This window comes from Pagrus major, chromosome 6 (assembly GCF_040436345.1).
Source record: "Pagrus major chromosome 6, Pma_NU_1.0".
Taxonomy (NCBI): Eukaryota; Metazoa; Chordata; class Actinopteri; order Spariformes; family Sparidae; genus Pagrus; species Pagrus major.
Window position 1 is genome coordinate 17,895,380 of NC_133220.1, and position 18,557 is coordinate 17,913,936.

The following is an 18,557-nucleotide window of genomic DNA, read 5'->3' on the forward strand; positions in this document are numbered from 1 at the left end:
TCTGAATAAATTAACATCCAATCACATAACTGCCTCTGCTGGGATTAAATGAAAATGACCCACAATAAGAAGCTGGATGGAATGAAATGTCATAAAAGCAAGCTGAGTTAAAACAAAAAATGTTATTTCACAATCTTGGGGTTACATTATTCACCTGTAATATATATATATATTCCTTTTTTCCCCCTCAGGAGCAGTATGTTTTCATCCATGACGCTCTAATGGAGAACATCCTGAGCAGAGAGACGGAGGTCCCTGCCTGGCAGCTGCACAGCTACGTCAACAGCATCCTCACGCCCAACTCGACCGGCCGCACGCAGCTGGAGAAGCAGTTCAGGGTGAGTAAATACTTTGGGAGATGGACTATCCAACACCGTTTGAAGTTTGCATCATCGGCTGAAATCGTGGCAGTCTTTGGATCTTGTTAGCAACGTGCACAGCGACTTTCAGGTTCCAGACGGGAATAGATTGGGAGTCTCTGATGTTGGCTGTAATAAAGTCATGTCTGTCACCCCTGCTGCCTCTTGCAAAGCTCGATGAATGTTTCATCAAGCTCCTGCTCTCTCAACATCAGGAGAGAGAAACTAATTGCTTGCACATAATGTCACTTCCTCCTGAGCGTCACACACTATTTATTAATGTGAAACACTTGCTGTGGTGGTAAACAACACTATATATTTATTTTTACATGCTTTATTTTAATCAGATTTTCTTCTCCTCTGGTCTTTTTGCCCTCTCTTTCTCTCTCACCAGCTCCTGACTCAGTGCAACACGCGCTTTCTGGAGTGCTTCAGCGCTCACAAAGACAGCAACAAGGAGAAGAACCGCAATTCCTCAGTGGTTCCCTGTGAGTATCTTATCTGCTTTACCAGAGCGCACTCGCAGACGAGCTGAGGTTTTGGAGAATCAAGGTCATGTCGAACATGTATAGCCACTGCATTCAGTGGTGTCAGGAGAAATGGTTAGAGTGGGTTTATATTGAAAGTAATAGGGGTGGCGGCCTGTAGATGAGTCACACAGCAACCGTATGTTTATATTTGTAGGATAAAAGAACATTTGGACACTGTAAAGAAGTATTTTCTTCTCTCGGTTGGTTATTTTTCCGTTTTGACATCGAAAAAATGTGAGTGAGACTCAGCATTTTAGTTGTATTCTACGTTTGCTGTTTTTCAGTCACGACATTATTAGAGACAATTCATTTTTCCAAAATTAGAATCTATTTCCATAATCCTGTAAATTAATCTTTCTATGCGTTCTCTGCACCCTGATGGGGGGGACGGGACTTGTTGCTATAGCAACAGTGAAGACTGGTAATGAATGTGTGCATTATCAGCCAGTGTGAAATTTAAGAGGCCTCGGTTTGAGATTTTAATGTGTGTGTGTGTGTGTGTGTGTGTGTGTGTGTGTGTGTGTGTGTGTGTGTGTGTCTTTGCCTCTCCACAGCGGAGCGAGCAAGGGTCGGACTCACCACTCTGCCAGGAATGAAAGGAACAGATTACATTAATGCATCCTACATAATGGTACAGTGTGATATTCTGGCTCGTTGTGTAATTCTGAAGAACTTTATTGACAGGTCTGACACTTCCTGGTGACAGTTTCCTGGAAAATGATCAGTAGTCTGTCAGCTTTCATAATCATCCATCAGTATGAGTGGTGTGATCTTCAGGGAGGCTAACTGCTCCGCTTTTGTCACCTCAGGGTTACTTCAGGAGTAATGAGTTCATCATTACCCAGCACCCTTTGCCCCACACCACCACAGACTTCTGGAGGATGATTTGGGACCATAACGCTCAGATTATCGTCATGCTGCCCGACAACCTGGGCCTGGTAAGTGACCCTGAAGTAAAAATGTTTTTGTCTGATATTTTTTTAGGTTTTATTCGACCTCTAGATCAATGTTTCTCAAACTTTTTACACTGTTTAAATATTAGACTCTCCAAGTACCGCAGCTATAACTGATGTTAAAATACAGCAGCACTGTATTCCCTGTATTTCTGTATCCAAAAGTGACTTGCGGTTGTTTTTCTGCAGGCTGAGGATGAATTTGTTTACTGGCCGAGTCGGGAAGAGGCCATGAACTGCATCGCCTTCACTGTCACGCTCATCAGTAAGGACAGACTGTGCCTCTCCAATGAGGAGCAGATCATCATCCACGACTTCATCCTAGAGGCCACACAGGTACTCTCTTTTGTCACGCGTAGCCATACTGAAAACAACTAAATGTACCTTCCTGGAGAAAGACAGCTGATTGTTGAGTCTCATCTGCAGACGCTTTGGCTTTGCAGCTCGGATCGAACGCCAACCCAACGCGTCAGTATTTTTCGACCTGGGGATGAGACTCACCAACTAGCCATCTTTCATTTTGCTGCTTTAATGTTTGGTTATTGTCGCATCACAAGTCAGGAGTCTTTGCCATTCTCGTTGTTTGATTACTGCGTTACTATCCCAAAGCAAAACATTATTTATGTTGTGTCATGTATGTACATGTATTGCTAGAAGTGACTCCTCTTCTGTGTGCGACAGGATGACTACGTTCTGGAGGTGAGACATTTTCAGTGCCCTAAATGGCCCAACCCTGATGCTCCTCTCAGCAGCGCCTTCGAGCTCATCAGTGTGATCAAGGAGGAGGCCATGACTCGAGACGGCCCCACCATCGTGCACGATGAGTACGTCACTCTTACCTCTATGTTGTTGATTTTCAGTTGAAGCTCATAAAGAAACATCTTGATGTCATTACAGCTGCAGCGATTAGTAGATTAATTGATTTGTTGATTGAAGGAAAAGTAATTGAAAACTATTTTGGTAATTTTTCAATCGTTTCAGTCATTTCTCAAACAAAAATGTCAAAAATTAAATAGTTCCAATGAAGAGTCTTAAGGTTTTGGACTGCCGTTTGGACAAACAAACAATGTACAGATGTCACTTTGGGGCTCGGAAAATTTTTGATGAGCATTTCTTTTTACAATTTTTTGACATTTTATCAACTAAAGGATTAGTTGTGAGAATAATCTGCAGATTAACGACAATGAAAATGATTAGTAGCAGCCCTCATCGTCATGTCTTCAGTTATTCTCCTGATATAGTCATAAACAAGTCGAGGACATTACATTTTGTCACGGATCTGGGTTTTAAGGGTTCCAAAGTGTCCTCACATGTTTAATTACCCTGGATTTGTTCTTTGCTGTAGTGTTTGCAGTTGCACGGATAGGAAATGAGCCTTTAAATGTGGACAGCTTTCCACGGCTTGATGTTTGAAAGTGCTTTTGTGCATGCCAGCACTGAGAATCTCCAGGCAGCTACTGCCACAAAACTAAGTACCACTCTGAAGTCTCTTAGTAACCAGGCAACCATAACAACTTCCACAGCTTTTCCAGTTGTTCCTACAGACCTCTGAGCTGACAGCATCTCAGCTGCTGTTAGTTGTCAGCTTATTGATTAGCCTTCATCACTGAAGGTCCTAACACTTAAAGGTGCATTATGTAGTTTGGGGGTAGAAGTTTTAATCAGAAAAGGGAGAGAGATCCATTGACTGAATTCTCTTTATGCCCAAACAAACTAAATAAACAAACTGACTTTGAAGGACAAAACATTTCCTGCTGTTTTATTTTGTTTATATGTGGCGGACCCTGCCATCTTTCTAGCTTCAAAAAGTGTTCTGGGGACCTTCTGAGAACAGCTTGTTTATTTAGTTATGAAAAAAATATATTTCTGAGTTTGTGTTATTAAAACTACATAGTGGACTAAATAACAAGCCGTCACACCAGCCTCTGATGCTAACAACCAGAATCTGCATTGAAGTAAAGCTGTTGTATCCTTGCATTTGCTGTAGTGTATTTATTTTGAGGAGTGCACGTATGTTCATAACTTTGAAGACTGCCTTTAGTCAGGGGGATGATGTAGCACTAAATCCAGAAACAGGCCTACTCTTTGTCTTTGTGAACACCTGAACAGGAAATTTAGACAGACAGCTGATGTTGAACATCTCCTCACAGGTATGGAGCTGTGTCAGCTGGCATGCTCTGTGCCCTCACCACACTGTCCCAGCAGCTGGAGAATGAGGGTGTGGTCGACATCTACCAGGTGGCTAAGATGATCAATCTGATGAGGCCGGGAGTCTTCACCGATATTGTAAGTTTGTGTTTATGTCGCATGGAAACAAGGTCAAACAAGCTGGTTTTCATGCCAGCCGCTCTATGTTTAGTTCACTGTCACTGCTCTTATATACATCATTTCCTTCTTGTGAGCAATTTTATTGAGTGACATGTTAGTAAAACGGTCAGAGGGAAGTCTCCCCTGATAGGCAGTTACGCAATGTATACAGTCCAGACCTTTTATTGTGAAGGTACAAAACCAGAGAGTCTGTCTGTGTGTGCTGCAGGTTTGAGCAGAATAAAAGTTTCACGACTTGGTTCAGACTGTGGAGCCTCATATTATTATTTAATTATCTCCTCATGAATTGTGAAGCCCAACTTATAACCCTCTCTGCAACATTTATGAACATGAAACTGTAGCTTTTGGACTCCTCTGACCAAATCGTCCTTCGAACCCTGTGCAAACTGTATTTGGAAGTTCAGCCTCCAACTACATACATACATCGAATATACATCAAACATGTATGTGATCAATGCCCTGTACACTGCCTGCCCAGCAGACAGACACAGTTATTGACAGACTGGTAAAGATGGTGGAGCGTTGAGCAGCTAAAGAGCCAGATATTTCCCTCAGGAGACGGTGGAGACCAAAACAGAGCTTAAACAAGAGTGAATATTGTACTTGGATAGGTTAGGTGGACACAAACAAACAAATGTTAATATTGCTGAAAATAAGCAATTGTTTGCTAGTACGGGGTACTAGCACAGGTAACGTCCTGTTTGGGTGACCCCAAGTGGACAGTATCAACGTTCACGGCCGCATTAATCAATGTTTTGTCATTAGGGGGTGGAAAAAACATTGAAACCAGGTGACAGAGATTCATGGCAACCACCATCACTAGTTTACATCGGTATGTGTTACATCTATTGTTAGCAGTTCCTGAGTAGAATATCTGTGGCTTTAGCAACTAAATGCTCCACTGTGTTATTTGGTCAATTAGTAATTTTGTCTGCCGTTTAGTGCCGGACATGTAGCATTTTTTTCTGAGTTTTTTTTTTTTTTCTAATAGAGGTCAGTGAGATTTGTTCTGAATAAACCTTACAGTAATTGTGTTGGGCATGAAACCGAACCAATGAGCTATAAAGCTGCAGAGAGCTGTAGTGTTAAATTAATGCAGTTTTTAAAGCAATATCATGATCTGTGTGGGTTTCGGATCAGATGAAAGGATGTGATCTGTATCGTAATGTACTGCATGTTTGTGTTTGTGTGCACAGGAGCAGTACCAGTACCTTTACAAAGCCATGCTCAGCCTGGTGAGTAACAGAGAGTGCAGCCTGAGCCCCATGCACATGGACACTAATGGGGTGGTGGTGATTGCAGACGAGTCGGACCCTGCCGAGAGCATGGAGTCGCTCGTCTGAGGACATTCCTCCAGGCACTTAATTTGTAAAAACTCAAGAACTTTTCTGAGGCCTTTTTTGCCAGACTATTGATTAAATGAATAACCTTATTACTTTTTATACTGATAAAAGTTTTTTCATATTTATGTTTTTGTCCTTTATTTCTTAAACGTTATCCTGCTGAGCGTTTGCACCTGTTTAAGTTGACGTGAGGAAAAAGCAGCTCTGTCCAGTTTGCACTATACTATCAGTGTTACTGCCTAAATCCAATGAAGTGAGTGGAAAAAGAAAAAAAAAAAAAAAAGTTTCACAGTGAAACCCTGGCATCATGACACAACTAGGACCTTGGGACCGCATTGAGACGAACCTGAAGCATGAAGACCAGGACGAGCGACGGCGATCCACTTCTGATAAAGTCTCAAAACAAAACATCACATCACGACGTAGCCCAGCATGCATTATGTCACTTTGCCACATCAAACAAACTAACTGTTTTGAGGCTCCGCTCCACACGGGTGAAGCTCTTTATCACACGTTAAGAGACAATTACCTGCCTAATCTTCACATATTGTCCAAATATCTCACTGCTGTCTTGTATAATGAACTTATGGCTTATTTTGTTCAAATGTGTTAGAACATCTTATGTGAACGTTTATTGCTTTTTACAGGGATTTATATTGTTATATTGTTTTGTTATATATATATATATAAATATATATATTTATATATATTTATATATATATATATATGTATATATATATATGTGTATATATATATATATATATATATATATATATATATATTATATTCTTACTAGCCAACCAATGTTTTCTTTTTCTTTAAAAGTACTTTTACCTTTTTGTTTACTTGCCTTGATGTAGATTCATTTTGTTTTCAGATTCTATAGCTTGTCATAAATACTCAACAAAGCTTAATTTTTTTTTCATCACTTTTTTTTTTCTCCAGCTTTTCTAACCTCAACTGTCAAAGCTCAACAGTTAACAAGTGTAATGGGTATCTGTGTTTGACGCAGTACAGTGTCTACAAAAAGTATTCACCCCAGTCACACTCGCTTGTTTTAATGTTTTACTAAATGAAGTCACAGTGGATGTAATCATGATTTAGATTTGACGCTGAGAGGAAACGAATGCCAACAAATTGATTTAGTGGCAACCGCCCCCCGCCACCACCCCCACCTCCACCCCCCCACCCCCCACACACCCCGTGACCGTGTGCCCATTGGCAGACAAAATGATATATATATAGCGAGGTTTATAGGGAATCAGTGTAAACGCCGATGGTTTCATTATTCAACATCCATGACATTGTGCAAATTCATTTACATCATTATGATACGTTGAAGCAGAAAACCCAAAGTTGAACGCACAGGTATTCACTACCTTCAGTATTTATTAATAACACCTTTGGCAACATTTACATTGAATCTATGTGGATAGCTTTGTACATCCGGACACGTTTGTGGTTTATAACGTTGTCAAACTCTGTTGAGTTGAATGTGGACTTTGTAGTGCTGGGCTTCCCAAGTGCTACACTGGGCCCCAAAATCAATATCATCGTTTTTAATTTTTTCTTACCAAATACCTCAATTTCAATATTGTGGTAATAATGTAGGGATGACTATTGGTGCCTTGACAAAACATGATGAGATTTTTGATGAACTACCATCAGGAATGTGGGTAAAGGCAAATATTGAGATTAGAAAATATTAATTATGGTAAATAAGTGATCAATACAATTTTTTAAAAATAACAGTTTTGACTTTGAGGTTTATGTAATGTGTCGCAGAGATATCTACTGAAGTTTGTATGCTAACCAGCTAGCCCCGTCCCGGTCCAAAGCTCTTGTGCTAGCAGTACAAACACCAAGGGCCAAGCTCCTAGTCCTAACTACTAACTGAGCTAACTCGCTAGCGGCAGCTACAGTTAGCATTTACTCTGATGATATTATTATTGATGATAATGATGATAGAATTATTATTCTTACATATTGCCATTTAACTGTAATGCTGCCTTTAAAACCAGGAACAGACAACATTTATACATGATATCCAAAATTTAAGACAACATCACGATAATGATATAATATAAATACATTTCCAGTCATCAGACTGTGAGTGAGCCAAATTTTCATGTCCTGCCACTAACTGGTCTGGACTAAGTCTAGACTCCGACTCAGCCTCTCCCAGACATTAACATTGTTCTTGTGAAGACGGTGCTGTGTAGCCTTGGCTTTATATTTCATCATTGGTGTGATAAAAAAATAAAGAATCTTGCAGTTCTCTCACACAAATCCTCCAGGATTTTCTTTATCTTTTACCCGTCTGCCTGCTGCCTCAGCAGGCCTCATGATAAGGATGGTGCGTTTCTGCAGACGTACAGTGTTTGGCTTACACTCCACGTAACATTTAGGATCACCAGCTCTTAAAACCTTCAGCTTTGTCGCAAAGTCTCACACATGCTTTCATGTGAGGTCTTTGCAGCTTTTCCATAAAGCTGCGGCTGGTTTAACACCTGGACGATTTCTCCTATCTCAGTTATGAAACCCCGCAGCTTCTTCAGAGCTCCCTTGGCCTCTTTCTTCTCAAAACAATCACAATCTGCTCCGGGCAGATTAAAAAGCCGTGCCAAACTCTTTTAATTTTTATCATCATTTTAGGGATATCCAGTGCCTTGGTAATGTTCTCGTGTCCTTCCCCTGATTAGTACTTTTCAGTAAACATGCCACCGAGTTGTTTGGAGTATTCATTTGTTTTCATTAAGCAGTTTTCGTGGGGAAATTCACAAAATAGCCGTTAATAGCTTGATTACACACAGCTCCATTCAACTTCAACAACTGACAATTTAGATATCACAGTAAAGGGTCGGACACATGCGCAATCAGTGGTTTTATAATAGCTCTAGACTTTTATTTCTTTATATTTTGATCAGTGTAATAAATCCTCTAACTACATCCACTCTGATTCAAAGTTGTAAATGAATGAAACAAACAAAAAAAATCCAAAGGAGGTGAACACTTTCTGTAGGCACTGTAGTTTCTTTTTGGGGGGTTGATGCTTTATTTGTAACCAAAGATGTGGTTCCAGTTTTGCAACATGTAAGTGGTTTTGTCCTGAGATCTATTTAATCAACTAGAATTTAAAAATTGTTAAATCTTGCAGTACAGATTACCAGTGTCAGCGGTGTGAATTTAACATTTAACAGTTCAGCGTGTTTGTGTCCTCAGGATTACAGACGCTAATCGGAGTACATGAAGCTTTCCTCACAGTAGATAGATACATAGATAGATTTAAAGTTGGGACTGTAAAATGTGTTTCGTTTGGGCTGATATTCTGTCTCCGCACTATTTTGTGGCTGTTAATTACAAGCCCTTTTCAACCCCGAACACCCCTCTCTCTCTCTTGATTGATTAATGTGTATCCTCCTATTCTATCATGTGCTCTATTATGATGGGAACCTTTCTTTCCTTTGAACACCTGACTTCTCTGACAAAAGGGGAGTGAAAACTCTCCAACATTTGGAGAAAAGTCCAGATTTCTGATCACTTTGCTCTGCAACACAAACTTTATTTGCAGCGACGTATTTCCTTCTTTTTCTTTTGAGTGAATGCCAACGTGTCCTCTCTGTTTGATATTTCTATGCTCATTGAAAACACGAGTGCTGTGGTGGCTGAACACTTCAAAAACAAATGTCTTTGACTTAAATGTAATCTTTGTGACCATAGAAGTTTATATTTTCATACGAATATTTGGTTTGTATAGTGGCCCTGTAACAGATTGTACTTTTGTGGGAAATGTATTATCCAATTCTCCACAGCAGAACCCCCACCTGCCCCTCTGAGGTCCATGCTGATATTTAACCCAGACTTTCCTGACATTTGCTCTACGGTCCAGGGATCCAGTATGTTAGCCTCAGTGCATTTCAGCCAGGTTGGTCGTTCAGTCTATTTTGTAACTTAAAATAAATAATAAAATGGTTTTGTCCATCATATCACATGTTTATATGATAGTATCATAGCCATATATCTCTATGATGCTGTCATATACCATATTATAGTGTACTAGTGTTATTTAATAGGTAAACTGTATTGCTATACATTAAATAAAGTTTGGGTTTGGGTGCACAGCATCCTTGTGTCACATGAAACTACTGATGGAGGAGTGTTGACTTTAAGCATGCCATGAAAAGCAAATAAGCCTGTCGCCCCCTGCCGTCAGTCTGTCACCAAACAACACAGGTGGAAGAAATATTCAGATCCTTTACTAAAGTAAAAGTAGCAACACCACACTGGCAAGACTCAATATATGTAAACATGTATGTAGGCAAGTTCTGGAGTTATGAGGAGCATCATTTTCTATGATTTCCAAGCAGCTTTATCGACCTCTTTTGTTATGTAATTTATGTTATTTTATATTTGTGTGATCACATATTTTTTTATGTTAAATTTTCAGCTGTAGAATAATGAGTAACTTTAATGTAGTGGAGTAGAAAAGTACATTTTTCTCTGATATGTAGTGGACAAGAAGAGGTGGGACAGGTGAGTTAGCTATGGCCCACAACTTGAGCTGCGTTTAAAAGAAAAAAATCTTATATTTATTTGGATTTTGGCGAATTAGTAAAATTAAAAGTATGCCGAATTGGCTGTTAGCAGTTCTCATTTGCAATGTACCCATGAATGTGCTGATGACTACCAGTGGATTACTTTGATACTGAAGGAGACTAAAATGTGATAATTCTCAGGCATCTTCTGGAGTTATAGGGAGCTTCATTTTCTATGATTTCATGGCGTCTTTATAGACCATTCCCTGATGTAATGGTACCCACAGAATCTGTAGGTCACATTGGATCTAAAAATATATGTAAATCATGTCAAATTTCCAATGTTCAAACCGAGGAAGCAGCTTTCTGTAGGGCGTAAGTATCTCAAAGTATCTAAAATGCAGTACAGTGATTAAGTGAATGTAATTAGCTACTTTCCACCAATGACAATCCAACACTATAGATATTTCATTGTGTCTCTAAACATGCAGCAAGTAAACATGACAGAGGATGCACATGTACAGTAATTTTTATTTAGAGGCCACAGCTCTTGCATATTACAACTGTTGGCTTTCATAAGGCAAAAGCAAGAATGAATCCACCAGCTAATTCACACAGAAAACAGAAAGCGTTTGGGGAGGGTGGGAACCCACAGGCATGCAGCGATGGCTCAGAATGCAATGTACAGCATTTTATATTTATATATATATTTATATAATATATACAAAACAACAGTGAGACCCAAACAAATGCCAGACATCTCATTCTACACAATTACAGAACAAAGACAGACCAACTTTTTTTTTTTTTAATAAAAAAAATTATTTTTGCTCTTTTCTCTGTAAAAGTGCAACTCAATTAAAATAGAACCTGTTTCAAGGCCTTTTAATGTTGAAATAAAAATAGAATCTCCCAAGTTATCAAAATGGAGCTATGAGAATATTGCATCTCTAGAATACCCACTCGTTGATTCCTGTTGAATCGTGTCTAATTAGTAATTGAGATAAGATCACATAGCATCGACACATGATAAAAATGCAGGTCTAGACTTACTGTTGATGTTAATAACAGTGAGTAGACGACAGTGTATCTGTAACAGCCGTAAACAAATACAGAGGTTTATTTTCAGTTTGAAGCAGTTGGCATTCACTTAAAAACAGACAAGACAAAGAAAAGGGTCCACACACTCATCATCACGACAATGTACCATTAATGAATGTAGAATACGACAAAGAAGCGCCATATAGGTTTGCATTGGACAGGGACACACCTATTAATCTCACTCAACATTGTCAAACAAATGGTTCTCCATATTGCTTAGTAACACATAGAAATGAATTTAGAAATGAATGAATCAAAGATAGGTGCTATCTTTATCATGACACAGCTAAACTGCCAATCATTTATTTTTTAACATTTTTATTTTGATTTTCCTCAGTATAAGTACTATTTTTATAGTTAATAGTTCCTTCATAGGCATTTTCGAGCTGACAAAGAGGTCCTAGAGTGGCTATCTGAGTTGGTACATGCATCGGTAACCAGGCTAAAGTCAAAAGTGTGAAAGGGGGTCGGGGTGAGGGGGGTGAGGGGGAGGGAAGGAGGGAGGGTTGGAGTGTCGGTGTTCGGGCTCTAGTCGTCCTCTTCGTCCTCCTCATCGCTGTCCTTCATGGAGATGCCCTGCATGCCTCCTTCCCTCACGGAGGCAGTGGCCTCCTCCAAGGTCAGCCTGTTGCGCACAGTGTCGTACATCTTACTGTTGAGGGTGGAGTCGAGGACGCCCTGCAGGCGGAAGTCCCGGTACTTTTTCTGCAAGGAGGAGGGAGAAACATCAGTACAGTGTGTGGACACAAACAACCCGACAGGTCTGCCCTACAAAGGCAAACCGCTGTAATGCTATGCTAAACCTGTGTCCGTTTGTTGGTTTGTCAGCATGATTACACAAAAACTACTGAACCATTTCCCACAAAACTTGGATGGATGATGGGTCTCGGCCCAGAATAGACCCCATTAACTTTTGGTGCAGATCCGGCTTAAGGGATGGATCCAGGAATTTTTTCTCAGTTTCTTTAATATTGAAAGATAGAGCGCTTTTTGACTTTTTTCATTTCTTTCTCAGGGAATAATACATGGATCTTGATGAAAAATTCTATGAGTACAATTTAATGCAGATTTGAACACGTTTTATTTGATACTGGATTAGGCTCGCTTAAAAATAAAGGACCTGTTTGGCCTTGGTAGAGGTATGTGCTCTTCTGGTTGCCATTTTAGTAAAATATGTAGTAATTAGTAGTAATTTTCTTGGTTTAAAAATCATGGCTAATTCTTAGACCTATTTCCCCAAAAATGCAGATACTCCACTATTGATTTTTGTATCACCTTAAATAGGTTAAAACATTTTTATTTTTTTTTAAAATAGGTCACAACTCAAGTTTGACCGGTTACTGCAGTTTGGCACTGTTGGGCAGCAGTGTTTTCTGTCCTAACCTTTGTAATCCTGATGAGGATTTTTAACTGGTAGACGTGGAGCTGCTGATCCATGCGTTCAGTGAGCCAGGTCCCCAGCAGGTTCATGGTGGCAGTGTACCATTGCTGAAACACATAAACACAACGCTCTCCAGCAAAACACACACTCACACACATACTCAAGACCTCATGACATAAAACTAACCTTTAAGACACACGAGAACAACTAACATACAGTGTATGAAAGTAATATTAACGTTCAAGCTCCCCCATGTGTGTATTCAAGCATCACTTCAATAAAACCTCCGAGCTGCTTAAACACATGTGAGGCTACACTTCATTTGACCCACGTGTACTGCACATACACACCAGTTAGCGAGGATTAATGAGTCTCTATCCTAATTCACAAGACAAACATTCTTGCATTTCATGAATTCAGATTTCAGAATCGGGAATCAATGCAAGTTATCGGGCTGAATTAAGAATGAAGTCATGATCAAATAAATCTTATCGCCTACAAAGAATTACAAGCTACTGTGTTGATTGCTTGTTTCAACTGTTTCTCGTTATCATGCATTTCTATTATAAGGAAATGAAAATACCTATTCCGTCTTCATCTAGTGCTTTAAAAGCCCCTGAAAACTTTGTCTCAAATATGACTGAATAAAATCAAGAGTTAAAGTTTGTGTGAAACCACATCCTCTGGTATATTTAACGATGAATTTAACGCTCAAAATCTGAGCTAAGCCGCTTCATCAGGACTGTGTGGCTGTGGTTTAATCGGGAAACATAAGCTACAACCCCACAACGGTCATCGCAGAAATAGTCCAACACATAACTCCCATAAAAAGCTGAACTATTGTTTTTGTACAAATTGAAGACATAAGATATGACATGTACAGCCCGTCCTTATCAGAAAAACAAACATATAGGTCGACTGTTAAATCAGCTAATTACGCCCCATATTTGCATTTGTTAGACAGAGACCTCTGGTGGCTGTAGTTATTATTATTAAAAAGGAATGTAGTACGAGTTATTTAAAGCCAAACCATGATGTTTTCCTCCTCCTAACCAAGTAGTTCCAGTACCTTAACCTGACCAAACTGCAACCTTGGGCTGAAGGTCCAGTGCACCTGTCGCAGGTACGCTGCAACGATCATGTTGTTTTGGGAACAGTGATTCAGTGTATGTTGTCTTTGGGAGTCACTGGCAATCAACCTATTGAGTCGTACAGGTATGAAGATGTGTTGTACATGTAAATTACTGAGTTTTAAACATGCTGTTTGGTGGATTTTGTTACCACTGGACAGAGCCAGGCTCAATGCTAAGCTATCCATCTCCTGGTCAAGGCTCCATATTGAGTAGGCGGACATGAGAGTGACATCATCTAACTCTTGAAAAGACAGCAAATAAGTGAAAAACTGTTTCTTTAATGTGGCTCCACATCAGTCATAGTAAGACCCTTATTGAGAAAACAAGTTTTCAGGGCCCTTAAAGGCTCACCTACCTACCTAAACTCATGCATGACTTACTCACGGAGATATTTAAGAATTAACATGAAAACTGGTCCTATTACAATTTCACCATAAAGACAAATTTACTCTCATTAAATCTTATTAATTAACATCGACTAAAATACTTTGCGACTATCTTGAATTTGGGCCTGACTGTTTGTTCAGTAAATGCTCCCAACACACACACAGGCAAACCACAAGTTTGACATCCGCACACAAGCTCTATTTATACTGTAGCACTCTGAAGAGCTGTAAGGAGCAATTTTAGAGGAAATGCTCACAGCACTGGTGCTACTGCTACTTGAGGAAAATGATAAAGCAGAGGGAAGTCATAGAGCGTTGACAGATTTATCTTTCTTGAACTGTAATTACCCTTTGAAATCCAAAAGAAAATGTTCTCCGAGTCAATATTTTGTAAAAGCTGCATGGCCCATCAATTATTGAAGGCAATTACTTAGCCTTTATTTATAATTTATTCAAGTAGAAATGCAGGGCTGCATTTAAATCCCCTACACTGAATAGAGAAAACGACTACTGTATGGGGAATTGAAATTATAGTTTTGACACGAGTTCATTAGCAAAAGAAAAATAGAATGAAAGTGAGTAAATGGTTAGCAGGCAGGGAGCAGCGGTGCTATTTTCTTGTACCTTTTCTCCACTTTGCATTGGCTGGTCGTTTCCCAGACTGTGTACATTTTAAAGTTACAAGAGAACAGCACCCAAGTCTAATAGAAACAGTCGTCATACCTCCAATCCCAAGAAAAGAAGTCAACTTTAAACATGTGAGTAGGCAGGAACGCAGAGAAGCTTTCTTAGGCCTTTGAAGTGGATTTTTAATTTGTATGTTTGTTGAGGTTTCTTTTTCTTTATTTAAATCAAGATTGGGTGAATGGTTGAAAGGTTTGAACTTGAGGCCTGGATATGCAGATGCCTGTCCACTTCACAGTCGAGTTGAGCGTGCAGTGCATGCAGACCTCGCAGGTGGGTGGGTGGCAGAGTACGTGCTAAGGAAGACTGCTTGTATGTGCAAATGAGGCAGAACTTTGAGGAGGAGGGTCATGCTAGAAGATGTACACAGGAAGATTATTTGACTCTAAAATCATGCCAACCAACATAATGTGATAAAACAACGCAACGCAACACTAGAGATAAGTGCCACTTTTTGAATAGAGGAGGCAGCAGGAATGGTGTTAATCAGAAAAAGAGGAGATAAAAAGGATTGAAATTAATTAGTGAAAGAAAGAGAGATAAAGTAGAGCCTATGCAACATCTAGGAACGTTTTTTTTTTTGTTTTGTTTTTTTTTCCCACATGCATGCAGATGGAAAGATGGATGGAGATGCATTCAAATGAAAGAGAAAAACATTGACATCCTTGAAGTAAAGAATAGTTTAAAACGCTAAAACTGAAACATTCACAGCTTGAGAAATCTTCAGAAGATTTTAACACGACAGTGCTGAGTAGGATTTCGGTGCACTTTGGGGCCACACAGAGGACACGAGGGGGAAAACTGCACAGTAGAAAAAACTGACAACACAGGAGGAGACAGGGGGAGCCAGTGTGGACCGCAAAGACAAAAGCAGACCCACACTTCACAACAGCATCACTCCTCACTCCAAAACAAACAAAAATAAAGAAATCATATTTATCTGGCACAAGACTCCCGCGTCTACGGCCAACACAAAAATATGAAACCAAAGGGGCTACTTCTGAGTATCCCTCAGACATAAAAACTCACCGCCTCACACAACTGAGAATCTGTCACACACACAAAGCCGTCACACACCTGTAGAGACACAGGTCTGTACAAATAGTTTCTGAATGACATGAAGCACACACATCACAGCATTATGTGTCGTTCAAATCACACATGGAGGACACATCGCTGTCAATGTATCCCGTTTAGGATTATGTTTTTGTAAGACAGTGCTCTCTTCACCCTCTAACACACTGGTTCCCAACCTGACTTTGCCTCGTGACCTTTTAATATCACGCCTTCTTATAACCCCTCGACAAAGGACGTATATTTCTATTAACCGTGACACTTCGAGTGATGCTTCCTTCTCAAATTGCTGCAGTCTTGCAGGCTGTTGCACCAGGTGTGAATAACTTCAGCAAAGTTTGAATGTAGTGGAGGAGCAGTAGAAACTAGTTGCATCGTACAAGTGAGTTACATAACGAGTTGCTAGATAGACCTGCCACTGACAATTTTCTGTTAACTAATCTGCCAATTATTACATCCCCCAAGGAGGATTGTTTGTTTGCTGTTTGTTTGTTGTCAGCAGGACTACACAAAAACTACTAAACAGATAGTTAGAAGACGGGTCTCAGCTCAGAATAGACCCCTTCAACTCTTGGTGAAGATCCAGACAGATCCAGGATTTTTTTTTCTCTATTTCTTTAACGTACAAGATAGGGATGACAAAAAATCAGGTGTATTAATGTGGCTGCTATCTATGAGTGAGTACAGCTTGATTATGGTTAAGTAGTTATGAGTGGTTTATTAGAGGTACAGGGCTGTGGAGTTTGATATTGAATATTTTATACCCTTTGTTTGTCCAAAAGTTGTGGTTCCTCATTCAGTAACCCGTGTTTGCTGCTTCTCTTTGTCTTTTATGATGGTAAAATAAGTATTTTTGGGCTTTGGACTGAACAAAAGAAGCAATTTGAAGATATTGCTTTGGGCTCTGGGAAATTCTGATGAGAATTACTTTTCATACAGTTTTGACTTTTAGAGATGACACAATCTCACGATTTATCAAATAATTGTGTAAATAACCAGGAGGTTAATCACTTTTTAAAATAATCATTAGTTGCAACCCTACATGCCATGACTCCACTTTAACAAGTTGATATAGCGTCATTCCAAATTGTTTTTCTTGCTTTACTCAAAACTTCTTTCCTCAGTCTTTCTCCTGACTGCTAACACAGTCATTCAGTATACAAAACATTTTAAAAAAAAAAACCTTTCACACAACAATTGATCATTAATTCAAATAGCTGCCAATTAGTTTTCTGTCAATCAGCTAATTGGTTCACCTCTAAAGATAGAATGTTGAGAAAAATTACACTTCTCTCGAGCGGGTATAGATCACTCCTTATTATCTGGAGACACTAATTATAGAAGAGTCAGAGAAAATGTTTTTTTTCCTTGGAAGAGATTTCTGTTTTCCTTGAAGTTCAACAGAAGCAATCAATAGATGTTTGTTGTGTTATTCACGACAAATACGTGTTGTATCATACATTATTCTACTTTATGTATCATAACAGTCTGTTGTCGCTTAATTTCTGTCTTTCTCTCTAATTTTATCAGAATGATTCACAAGGTAACACATAACCCCCTGCTTTTATGTTTTCACTGCGGTTGATTTAGTTAATGACTTGAGTATAATGCTACCTACTCACAACGTAGCAGTTAGCGTTTGTTTTACACACAAACTGGTGCAACAGGCTGCAGAAAGTAACAAAGAAAAGTCTGATTATTTTGTGTAGTAGTAATGTCTTTCCTCTTTTTAATTAGTCATCCCGTGATATTTATCTTGTGACATCTTAGTGCGGTCTTGACCCCAGGTTGGGAACCACTGCTTTAACAGACCAAGGGTATACGACATGTCAGCCTCCGACTGTGACATCATTATGTCACCCTGGCCCATCCAGCAGCATCCTTCACCCAGCGTGTGGGTGCTCCACTGTGGACTGAAGCCAAGAAGGTTGAGTGTCATTTATTCAGGAGGCTGACATGCTTCATGTGGAAAGTGTCTGAAAGCACAGAGTACAGTGGTGAGCTCGAAAAAATATAAGTTGGTGTGCTGGCATGTGATTACTATGGAGAGTTCTGTTCTTTCCAGAGAGCACTGCTTCAGATAATCCTGTTTTTGAGGATGCTTTTATGGACTCTTTGTAAAATAAAAGTTTCCTTTTTTTTTAATACACAAAGGCCCAAAAGCACTGTGGCAATGCACACCAGAATGCAGAGGGCAGCAGCTGAGGTTCAGAGAGAAGAGAGACAGAAAGAGAGAAGTGAAGAGGGGTAGAGGATCAGAAAAGCCTCTTCTGCCAGGTTGAAATACATTTCCTGGTTTCAAAATGGGACTTATCCCTCTCTGCCCTGTTGTTTTGCCACATTTTGGAAGGCCCCTCCCTTCTTGTAAGGAGGAGACGGCATCTTACTTACATCAAATAACCTTTCTATATACACCTCCTCATTGACCTTATCACGAAGCATATCCTGAGAGTGGCGCACAAAGGTCACATAGCCATCGGCCACGTCCATTCCAGGTTTCTGTAAAGCGGAAACACAGCAGGGTCAGGTGGGGAAGAAGCAAACACCGGACAATTACTGTAACTAAAAAAGGCAGCGAAGAAACATAGTTGATGGTTACAACAAGAAACATGAAGTATTTTGTTCAACTGTAAATGGAAAACACACATAAACTCATAAGCACACGGAGAGGTGGGGTGTTATTGCACTTACAGGTACATCCACATATTTAGAGGCAGCTTTCACCTGAAATCAAAACAAAATGTTTTTTA

The 18,557-nt window shown here is 39.6% G+C and overlaps 2 protein-coding genes across 14 annotated transcripts in view; one reads left to right on the plus strand and one right to left on the minus strand.

Annotated features, from left to right (window-relative positions):
- The window catches only part of ca16b (carbonic anhydrase XVI b), a 108,827-nt gene extending 102,671 nt beyond the window's left edge, over positions 1-6,156 (plus strand). Inside the window, exons 22-29 of the mRNA XM_073468820.1 lie at positions 192-338; positions 754-847; positions 1,444-1,520; positions 1,699-1,827; positions 2,032-2,178; positions 2,524-2,666; positions 3,993-4,128; positions 5,367-6,156. Coding sequence (XP_073324921.1) covers positions 192-338; positions 754-847; positions 1,444-1,520; positions 1,699-1,827; positions 2,032-2,178; positions 2,524-2,666; positions 3,993-4,128; positions 5,367-5,513 — 1,020 coding nt within the window. The 3' untranslated portion in view covers positions 5,514-6,156. The remainder of the gene's footprint in view (positions 1-191; positions 339-753; positions 848-1,443; positions 1,521-1,698; positions 1,828-2,031; positions 2,179-2,523; positions 2,667-3,992; positions 4,129-5,366) is intronic.
- A 5,521-nt stretch (positions 6,157-11,677) lies between these two features.
- The window catches only part of cadpsb (Ca2+-dependent activator protein for secretion b), a 73,842-nt gene continuing 66,962 nt past the window's right edge, over positions 11,678-18,557 (minus strand). For all 13 annotated transcript variants that reach the window (XM_073468564.1, XM_073468561.1, XM_073468559.1 and 10 more), the window contains 4 exons: positions 18,499-18,531; positions 18,199-18,306; positions 12,533-12,637; positions 11,678-11,854 (listed from right to left, as the gene is read on the minus strand). In XM_073468564.1, coding sequence (XP_073324665.1) covers positions 11,678-11,854; positions 12,533-12,637; positions 18,199-18,306; positions 18,499-18,531 — 423 coding nt within the window. The remainder of the gene's footprint in view (positions 11,855-12,532; positions 12,638-18,198; positions 18,307-18,498; positions 18,532-18,557) is intronic.